At 47.5% G+C, this 11118-nt stretch overlaps 1 protein-coding gene across 2 annotated transcripts in view; it reads right to left on the reverse strand.

The window, feature by feature from the left end:
- Window positions 1–7927, reverse strand: part of ZYX (zyxin) — a 28055-nt gene extending 20128 nt beyond the window's left edge. The window contains exon 1 of one of the 2 annotated variants that reach the window (XM_058825118.1): window positions 7794–7927. In XM_058825118.1, coding sequence (XP_058681101.1) covers window positions 7794–7812 — 19 coding nt within the window. In that variant the 5' untranslated portion in view covers window positions 7813–7927. The remainder of the gene's footprint in view (window positions 1–7793) is intronic. The other variant, XM_058825121.1, reaches the window with a different exon arrangement.
- Window positions 7928–11118: the final 3191 nt, after the last annotated feature.

The following is an 11118-nucleotide window of genomic DNA, read 5'->3' on the forward strand; positions in this document are numbered from 1 at the left end:
CTCAGGTCCCTGGCTTGGTTTTGAGGCTGGAATGACTCCCTCATTAGACTCAGAATTCATTTTGTCTTTCAGTCTACACTGATGAGAAGCCTACAGTATGCTGCATCCTGCTTTGCTGTCTTAGCACATTATACCAGAGTCCAAGAGTCTCCACTTGTGTTTGCTTTTGACTCAGAAATTGTTGTTCTCCAAATCCCCTGCACCTCCAAGCAAGGAATGGAATTTCAAGTTACATAGTTGGTGCCTGAAGAATTCCACTCTCCTAAACATAGCAATTATTTATGTGACTCCAGGGACCATGAGAACAGAACTCTCCTCATCTACAATCATTTCAACTCTTTCTCCCAGCTGACAGTAAACTGAGGAAGAAGTGGTAAATATAAAAAGTTATAAATGTTATCTTACTTATTGCAGATTAAGATGAATTTTGGGGAGACAGAAAGGAAAAGCAGCCTTCAGTGAGAGCAGATAAAAGCTAAGAGGCTTTGCCTTAGCCCTGTAGTGAGACATAGCACCTGCACAGACCATGTGGTGTAACAACAAACATTATCATTCCAAGATTTTCTAGTAGCCATCTCTTGAATTGCACTGGTGAATTTCTTTCAAGAATCAGCTATGATCCCAGCAAGTCTGAGGATGGGGTGCTCTTTCCTGAGCTGCTTCTGATAGGTGATGCCTCCTTGCCAGCAGTGCCATCAGGATGTCAAGTGTTACAAGACAGCAAGAAGAAAAAGCAGTGAAGCAGCCCCTTCTGAGAGCCTGTTCCTCAATTTCAGTGGAGAACACAGAGAGCAGCAAGGTCCCAATGTGCTTATCAAGGTGCTTGCCAGCAGGTAAAAACATCAGACCTCAGAAGACTTGTAAACAGATGGGAATGGAAAGGTCACCTCCAAATAAGCACAGAGGGAAGCATCCTGGATCCCACCATATTCCTTATGGACTGCAGCACAGCAGAGCAGAGCAGAGCAGGTAGATGTATTCACATCTTCCAGAAACAGCAGCAGGCCTGACTAGATTCCAAAAATAGTTTGAGTCAATGTTGATTTGCCAGAGCCTACTCACAACAGCTGTGTGCTCCATGCTAGAGAGTAATTTCTGGAGATTTTTTTAAAATAGGAGGGCCATTCTGCCAGTGCATGAGTGAACAGTTTTAAGTCGATATTTTGCTTCAGGATACATAATACTGTCATTATTCCAGACATGAAAATTTGGCAGAGAAGACAGAATCAGTAGCTTTTAAAATAAGAAGTACGTTTCTTTGTTCAGGCTTGCTTTTACGGTTTGGGGTATTTTTGTATGTTTTTATTAAGATCTGTAAAATTACAAAACCACATTGCAGAAAGAAACTCCCCACCTGATTTTTAAAGCAGCTAGTATCCAGAGTTTTGCTGAGCTTCTAGGCCCCCATCTCCAATATATCAAAGGGAGAGAGTGAGGAGATGACAACTGATATTTTGTAAGGCTAAAAATATTGTGCCTTTTTACATAACACTGGGAATTTAAAAAGCACATTAACCGCTTGCAGATTATTTTTAAAAATGCAGTTTGAGCAACACCACTAGTATAGATTCAACTGACATTTAGGAGAAGGAGCTTCACTGCTGGGAAATGAGACATTCAGTAGAGGATGAAGTAAATGTTTAAAATAGGCAAAATAAGACTCAGACTGTACCAAAGATATTCTCACCCTAATATACATCTCACATTTATGTCATTGGGGGTGTCTCTTTTCTGAATGCATATCAAGAAGCCTTTTTGACCTTCCAAAGAAACCTCCTCAGATCTCCCCTCTTGTCACTACCTACCTGATGATGAGGAGCCTTCACAGTCTCAGGGTCACTGCCAGAGGTTCAACAAATTCCTTTTTCACACTCCTGGAAGTTTCTTTCTTTTCTCCTCCTCACTCACTGGCATTTGCTGAGCCCTTCCTGGCAGGCAGGGAGTGGGAGAGTCCCTTATCCGAACTCACTATCTTCCCATTTCCCTTGCTGCTGGAGAAGCCCCAGGCCATGGCAGAAGAAACTGGAATTTCAGAGCCTAGCCCAGCCTACCTCCAGTCTCACTCTGTATGAGCAGGCATTTAGCTGGCTCAGACACAAGGTAAGGACACACGAGGATGCAGAATGGATTTATGAAAGGCACTTGCCAGGAGGGGGCTGCTGAGTGGGTGAAGTTTGTGACAGATGAGGCAGCCTAGACTTGCTAGTTCTTTGGTGCTGAGCTGCAGTTCCAGAGAGTGCTGGGTCTCCTGCTGGAGTGGCAGGTGATGCATGGTCACATGCACTAGGTCACTGTGCTACGAAGGCGTGGGGGAGATGCTACCAGAGCAAACTGCACCACCACAGCTCCAGATGGTAAGTTCCTGTCCCATGTCTTCCATAAAGCCTTGAAATGGGAACTGTACAAAAATGAGTTCTTAATATATCTAGAACTCAGCATGACACTTCTGCATGACTCTGCATAAAGACCAAAAAGGGATGAAGATGCTGAGAGAATATCATACTTCCTAAAAACCTGCAAGCCAGGACTGTTGTTCTGAAAAAACAAGCTACAAATTCTTAAGAAAAACAAATGGAAGGCAAATATCAATGTAAGGTGAGAAAAGAATTGTAAACACTTGAGTATTGAAATTTCATTTCTGTATCAATACTTCAAATCCAGGTGTTATACAGAAAGCTGATTGCATTTTAATGAAATACTGCCAAACTAAGCAAGGTCACACAGCAGGATCTTTGCAGCAAAGCACGCATGTGAGTCCTGTCTGTTGTTAAGTTACAGGTGGCCCACTCCTTGCCAGGGCTTTATGTGTTGGGAAGATCTCCCTACTGCAGAAATTCTAATTTTTTTCAGAAATTTTTTTTAAATTTCACCTTGTGTTGAAATAAGTGTGTTTTTAAGGTATCTTACAAACATCAAAGTATTTCATTCCTCTGGGTAAGATTGTCCTTAATTTGGGATGCTCTGCCAAATGTTCAGTTTCCAATAGAGGATGCCAGGATGTCCCAGGCATGTGTCTCTACTGTGGCAGCATAGGCTAATTTAAGAATTCACCATGAAGAGCAGAGGAGAAAATATTTTATGGTGAAAGAGGAGAAAATAATGGTGCTCACCATTACATCTCTTCAGCCATATGGGATAAAATACCCAGGAGGAGTTTTTGATAAATGCACTATTGCGGGTATGGACTGATTAGTTCTATCTCAGCACTAAACTAATATGCTCCCCTAAAGTTTTTTATGGTCTCTGGGTGCAGGAAGAACAAGATCAAACTTGCTGGGGTGTGAGTGTAGGTAAGCATGAGCTTATATCACAATATGTAATGCAAACACAACCTACCTCTCTCCACCTGTTATCCCTTCAGTTGATTCACACAGCCTCAAATATTTTCCCAGCTTGAAAGGACCCAGCCTTTCACTTACGTGAGATAAGTTGCACCACTTTCAGGATCTGAACTACATTGGCACTGCTTTTTTTCCTTCTTTAAAACCTCATAAAAAACCTTTCTGTTTGTCTTCTGCAGCAAAGGAGCTCTGAAGAAAGAAGAACTGCATGAGTCATTTTGCTATCTCATTTCCTTTTCGGTCCACACGAAAATCCTATCAGTAGCTAATACAGCTTGATGTAGAATTAACTCTTATGGCATCTACTACATTACCTCCATGAAGCAATTACTGAGATCTCTGCCAGAAGTAGCTTTTACTGGGGAATCCAAACTGCCAGTGGCAGGAGGCCAGCGCTGAAGCACACTGGAGCAACAGCCCCTGCAGGACGATTCCTGCCTCTATGGATCTGATACAGATTCTATTTTTGTAAACATCTCCTACTCATGAACTTCACAGGCCTCTGCATATTTTCCACAGCTGAAGACAGATCGTGCAAGAAGCATGTAGGAAGTTTTTCCATGTCTTCTGTGATAGTAGCTGGTCACAAGGTATTACATAAGGATTTTAAAAGGATCAAAGAAGGAGAAGGTGGACATTCATTTTCCAGAGTCTTTTCATGGGACGACAGATATGGTTGCCAGTGATACCTCTGGGGAATAGGCAAAAGGAAGACATTTTGCATTATTTGGTGCTTGGTGATGTTTACTTGAAAGAGGGACATTAGTTGACAAGACATATATTGTTTTTTCTTTTCATTTTAGCTGGTTTTAGTGGTAGCTAAGGAAGATAACAGGGACACATTACCTACTGTGATATAATCTGCATCCGTGATAATTAATTGATGAAAAGAATATATTTACTCAGCAGGTAAGACAGTGACAATAGCTTTGTATTTTATAAGCAGTGTTTCTTTGGAAGATGCTGTTCCAGTATTTATAAGATCTTTATATTTATATAGAGATATAGGGAACATCTGGTAGAACAGGTTTAATAGATTCATCAACGGCTTATAGAAAATATGAACAGCTGTCTCTTAAAACACAAACAAACAGTTAATTTACAGCATAAGCTGTTCTTCAGGGATATGATGGAAGCCTCAGGGTAGTTTAGAACAAGTTGCTAAGAACCAGACTAGTTCTAAAACTGCTTTGCTCTGTGCTGTTATCAGCCCCTCTATCAGGCTAGTGACCATCAGTCACAAGGTGACTATTTTTAGATTTGCTGGAATTGTGTTTTCCTCCCCACCCATCCCTGCCCAGACTTACAGTGACCACTCTGTGTGCAGGGCATGGGGGAAGAGAGGCATGGATCCTTGTCTGTTCCCAATTCACCTTGGCATACAACCCCAGAAATAGGTGGTCCTCCCCTAGGAGCACATGCTTAATGCTTATGGTTTCTCAATTTCTCTGTTGAATTCGTTGCAAAACTGCAGGAACAGAGGAAGAAGGAAGTCAAGGGATCTTTATGTGGCACTTCCTCCAGCAGCATCCTTGACCTAGTTTGGGCAGCACTGAAGCTCTGTTTTGCAAACAGAAGTTGCTAATGGCAGTGACCTACAGAACACAACAGGTCAAACATTCTTTCCCTTTTGCCAGCACAGCCCTTCACAACAGGGGCTGTGGAAGGGGAGATTTTCAGATCTGCAATAAACAGAGGGGCACATAATTTCATCCATCATAAAAATAAATTAGGAAGTTGCAAGGGGCTGTTTCCTACTCCTCCTTTCTTCTGAGGTACCCAGCTCTGTAAAAAGATCTATCCATGTTTCTCTCTAGATATTTAAATACCTCTTTCTCCCAAACCTGTACAAAAACTTAGATTTGTGAAGATCTTTCAGACCAGCATTTAAATCAGCACTTATCGAAAAAATGTTGTACACAATTTCCTACACAAAATTGCAGCCTCGTTGTTTAAGAACCAACCCACAATGCTCAGAGAAAATATCCACAGCCTGTCAGAAAGTGTATTTCAAAGAAAACAAAACTGTTTATGTTCTGTCATTTACCTCCAGTTCCTTTAAGCAGCAGTGGGAATGCTGTTGCTCATGAAAGTGCAAGGACAAAAACTGTGGGGCACAGTTAGATTTATGTTCTGTTTCAGTCCCTTGTTCAGAGATTCAGTCTTGTCACTTCCCTCCTACGAGATAATTCTTATGAAATCACATTCTTATTAAACCATGTATTTCTTCAAAATGTAAAATGCCTACTTTTCTTTTGGTGCTATATGATAAACATCTTTACTGATTTTAAAAAGTTTGTTATTGTCTTGATAAAAACTAGAAACTGTTCACTGATGATGAATTCCCTATTGCATAGAACCCACTGCACAGAAGAGCTGAGCAACTGAGTGAAAGCTGTCTTAACGAAATCTTCTCAACTTCTAATGAGAATGAAATTGACTTTTAATATGGAGATTTATGTAAATATAAATAACACATAATGTTATGTAAACATGATAAATAAAGGTGTGATTAAGAACCAAAAGATGGTGAAGAGTTTACCCTTTCATTAAGCTGACTATATTAAAAATGAGAGATGAAGCATGGCTCTAGGTGCCAAGACAGGTATTGCTTCCAGCAGCTAAGTGATATTGATTTCAAATTTAAAAAATGAGGGAGCTGGTGGCATCAGGACATGTGAGACAGCCACAAGACAGACCAATAATTCTGTGGAGTGAATGAATGGACACTTGAGTATAATCCTTCTTTCCAGTTCTTTTTTTTTCTGCTGTGCATGTCTGGCAGCAGCATGGGTGCTTGCCAAATCCTGTGTAAACTACCACCTCACTAAAGCAGCAGCAGACAAACCCATGAAGAACTGGAAAGCAGCTTTTCAGGCAGGGTAAGTGCTAGGACTTGCTCACCTGCCTGTGGAATCACACCCTGGGGCAGAAGTCAGAGCAGGTTGATGTAGATGATATTGTAGCTTAATGAAAGGAAAGCCAAATGTGCATTTTCTAGGACTTGGGATATGACTTTGAGCTTGAGATAAAGCAATAGACAAGCTCAGGGGGAATAAAGAAAGAAGAGTCAATGTGACTTGTCTGAAATCTTCACTGAAAAGGAAACCACAGCAGAGTTCACTCAGTGCACATAAAGGGTTCACAGAGGAACAGATTTAGATTTGGTGGGTGGGTGAGAGGGAGAAGGGGATTAAAATGAAACTAGACTCTCTGAACAGAGGAAAAGAAATTGCCCACAGCTGTGTCAGTAATACATCTTCTTAGGCCAGGGTGAGGTGCAAATGCTGTTTGGTGGGGTTTGGTGAAACTGCTGAGGACAGCTGTCCTGATCGATCAGTCCACAGGAGACTGTGGGTGACAGCAGCTGGCTGGGCAGCCACCAGCTTAAAAAACATTTACCCAAAACAGGACTTTTGTCTTAATATACCACTCTTCCCATTGCAATCTGCTTTTGCTTCCCTTTTCTTCACATTTTTAGATCTGCTTTTTAGAGATGGTGAAACACCTCTAGTTAACATACTGCCAAGCCCATTGTTTCCCAGTGCTTTTACAACCCAGGCTAGAAGAGTGTAGACATGTCAGGAAAAGTATCTTTAGTAAGTCATTCAGAAAAACGAGATGAAAACTGATAGGTTTGGAAATATATGGGGGAGGTGGAAGGAGTGAAATAGGGAAAGAACTCTAACTGTGGAAAAACTTCAGCCTCATCAGGGATCTAATGAATTGTACCCAGTGATAAGCATTGTAGCAGCAGAGCAGACTGGCCTCGGGCACCAGAGAGGAGGGGACTCTGATCTCTTACACTTCAGCAGCGTCATGTTCACCATACATAGTAATAACTTCAATATCATGAAGAAGGAAAAAGATAAAAGAGCTGCCTATATTCAGACCGTGGTTTGGGGTTTTTTCTCTGCCTTTATCTTTCCTGCATAGATTTTATTTTGTAAATTGACTTTATCTGAGTATACTTCCTGCTTATTGTTTCAGAGGGTCAGGCAAAATGTGTTCTGTCTGAAGCCCTTTTTTTCCTTATTTTTTTCCTTCCTTAGGCTGACTGTAAGGTGTGAATGGAAAAATGAATGAACTTACCTATTCTTTGGAACTGCTGTTAACGAAGAATGATCAGCTGTCTTGAGTGACTTCTCAGCAATGCTGACAAAAACTGAATTCTCCAAGCACGAGGATGAGATCAAAATGGATCATATGGGATCAGCAAAATTCAAAATTTGCCATTACTAGAGATGAGTGGAAGAATGCTGGTGAGATCAGAGAGGCTTTTTGGGCGAAGGAGACACAAAGGATCAGGGAGAAATAGTGAGCATTTCAGAGTGTGAAGGTGGACGGACCAGACTGGAGAGAGTCCCTGGTGCTGGGGAAGCGGGCCAGGAGGACACTGCCTGTTGATGGTGCCATCAGGTGAGAAGAATTTGGGGTGTGAAGGGAACTGACCTAACCACACCTTCTCCATCTGCAGAGATCCCTCCTCACTGCCGTGTTAGCGGGGAGGACCTGGGAAAGGCCTCAGCGAGCATCCTCACGGCTGGGCTCGCTTCCTTCGCGGTCGTGCGGGGCCAGGGGCAGAGGCCGGGCGGCGCCGCACGCCCGAGCCCCGCGGCCGGCTCCGGGGGCAGATCGGACCGCGGGGAACGGCCGTTCTCCCGCCGGATGGCGGCTGGGGCGGCTCCGCGGGCCGCCTGCCCCTCGGCAGCTCCCGCAGTGCCTGCGGGCCGGGCTGCGGCGGCACCGACACCACACCGGCACCGCGCCGGGCCGGCTCAGCCGCGCGGGAGCGCCCCGGGGGAGGCGCGGCGCGGCCGCTGGGGGGCTGCCGGTAACTGAGTCGGGTCCGCAAGTGTAGTTACCGGGAAACCGCGCCCGCCCCGCCTCCATCCATCCATCCATGCAACCATCCATCCCCAGCCCCTCGCTGCTGCTGCTTCTTCTTAAGGGGACGCAGCAGCTGCTCACCCACCTCCCCCCGTCCCCACTTGCTTTACTCTTACAGGGACAAGCCTGCTGCCCGCTCCCCCCTCCGCTCCCGGCCTGCGGCACCGCCCGCCGCTCACCTGTGCCCGCCCCGCTCCCCCGGCGGACGGGAGGGGCCCCGCGCCGCCCCCCGCTCCGTGCGCATCCCGCGCCGCCCGCACCTGTCCCGTCCCGTCCAGCCCGCCCGCCCGCTGGGCTCCCTCGCCTCCTCCCCGCCGCCGGCCCGTCCCGCGCTCCCCGCGGGCAGAGGGGCGGCCCGGCCCGGCCGGCGCTGCCTCCCCTCCCCGGGCCGCGGAGGGCGGCAGCCAATCGGCGCGGCGCTGCCGGGCCGAGCTGTTTACCCAATCTCAGCCCGCCCCCCGTCGGGGAGCCGGGAGCGGGGGGCGGGCGGGCAGCGGGGTCTCGGCGGCGGCACCGGCGGGGACGCGGCAGCGCACGGGGAGCCTCGCGGGGCGCGGCGCAGAGCGCGGAGGCGCGGCGGGGGCAGATGCCAGCCTGGCCCGCGGGCTCCGCGCCCGCCCGCCCGCCTCGCCCCGGCGGGGGCACCCCGCGCTCCTACCTGACCATGACCCCGCGCCGGTCCCCGCTGGGCCACCCCGGCGTTTCCCGCTGAACAGACCGGCTCCTTTCCGATCTCCGCCGCTCCCCGCCTTCTCCGCCTACTCGCTGCTGAGGCTGCCGCCTCTCCCCGGAGCCCCGCCGGAGTGATGGGCTGCATCGGATCCCGCACCGTGGGTAAGGCGTTGGCGGGGACGGCGCCAGAGCATGCTCGGGCAGCCGCGGCCCCCGCCCGGGTACCCGCACGGCAGCCCCCGGCAGGTCGCCCCTCGCAGCCCCCTCCCTGCCGCCCGTGCAGCGCCATTAGCTGCGTGCGACCCTTCCCCACCGCGGTCTCCCGTGGCGTGGCGGGGCTGCGCGGAGCCGCTGGCCTAGGTGCTGGCAGCGGGGCGGCGGGACGTGCCCGGGGCCGGGGGTCGCCTGCCCGTGTCACCCGTGACGAAAGGTCGCCGAACATGTGGGTCAGTGCGGCGCCTCCGGAGAAGGGGGTGGGTGCGGGGCGTGCCGTGCCGTGCCTCCCGAAGCGGAATCAGGCGGCCGGCGGCTGGCTCCTTTGCTCGGTAAGGGTTTATTGTTATCCGAGGATACATAACGTTCCATGATCTGCACGTCTTCTTGTCTCCCCCTTCCCCCTGCGTAGACTTCAATGGAGAAGAGCAAAGAAAGCTGAATCCCTTCCCTCTCGCGGAGCTATTGCGAGGGGACACGGGGAGGGACCGCATCCTTCCGCTGGGCCACGCCATGCACATTTTTAACCAAAGGATCGCAAGCCTTCAGGCTGTGTGACCCATCTCTCCCCTCCTACACACATGCAGATACCAAGAGGTCCCTTGATCTTTAAGCGGGGGTATCTACAGGTAAACACAGCATTCTGGGCACACTTTCTTGCCTTCAGGAGTTTTTTTTTTTGTGCAAACCACAGGTACAGCTCTATCAGTTACATGGGGACATATAATTCAATATGCCAAAAGAATCTCTGAGAGCAAACCGGAGTTCATTTGGCAGTACATCTCGCTCCCAAGCCGTCGGCTCTGTCTCTCCCAAGAGCACGCGGGCATCTGTGGGAAAAGGAGACCTCTGAGGACATGAGAATTGCACCACCACCCCAGATGGAGGGACTGTGTCACCCCAGAGTAAATCTGAGGGACTATGTCAAAGCCTGATGCTGCTACACTTCTTGTCTCAGTGGGAAAGCCCTTTGTGAGCACTTGCAGGGAGCCATCTACTCCTGCAGCAGCAAACTTTAAACTACAGAATCCAGTTTTTACTTTGGGAATTAATTCCTGTACCTAGCCTATGTCTCTCATCAGTCTCAAATGTCCTTATGACCTAGAGAAATCTCTTACGTGTCTACATGGCAAAGATCACTGCAATATTTCCCTTGAGATTGTTCAAGCTCACCTGGATCAGTGTCTCTATAGCATATCAGGACATGTGTTGCCTCCATCTCCTGCCTTGCCCCTATCCTCCGCACACCAGTGCTGCCAAGGGCATTATTATTCTGTTAGCTGGGTAATTACTGGTATGCCTTTTATCGATGTCTGTCTGAACAGGCAGCGTTAATTCTTGGTCTCTCTTCCCACAATGCTGTTGAAATAAAGAACAAACATGCATTTAGTAACATCCACTCTCCACTGCAAAATGTGGTTAAGCTGTCGTACAAACTACAGGTGTTTGCTCCTGTGCATGGCAGCGTTTTTATGTGACAAATAACCGCTGGTATAGCTGAGCTGTTGCAAGTATCATGCTCATATGAGATTATATATACGTGTTTGTATATATATTTATAAGTGTCATACAGTTGTGTGGGCATAGATGAAAACAGAAAATAGCATCTATGCTATGTCGATGGGATAATGATAGCTGAAAATTCACTTTGCAAATTGCAGTCCTCCAATACAGACCTTAATGGTGCAGATGTTTGACTTCTCATATGATAGCAATTTTTGGTTAGTGTGATACACGTTCATTCTTGATGGTGCTAGCTCAGTGGACTTTAGGGACCTATTTATACAGTTAACTGAGGAGCTTTTCTTGCCCTGGTGGTATGAAGGCGTGTGCTAAGGGGGATTGCTCAGCTATGATTCTGGTCTCTGTGGGAGTCAGATATGAATGTAGTAATACTGTCTGATGCCTGCTTTGTGTGAAACTTTTACATTGCTGTGCTTTAGAAGGGGCTAATTCTCCTGTCAGTCCTAGAGGCTGGATTTCGTGAAGGTGGGATCCTTGA

Source organism: Ammospiza caudacuta, chromosome 2, assembly GCF_027887145.1.
Source record: "Ammospiza caudacuta isolate bAmmCau1 chromosome 2, bAmmCau1.pri, whole genome shotgun sequence".
NCBI classification, from domain to species: domain Eukaryota; kingdom Metazoa; phylum Chordata; class Aves; order Passeriformes; family Passerellidae; genus Ammospiza; species Ammospiza caudacuta.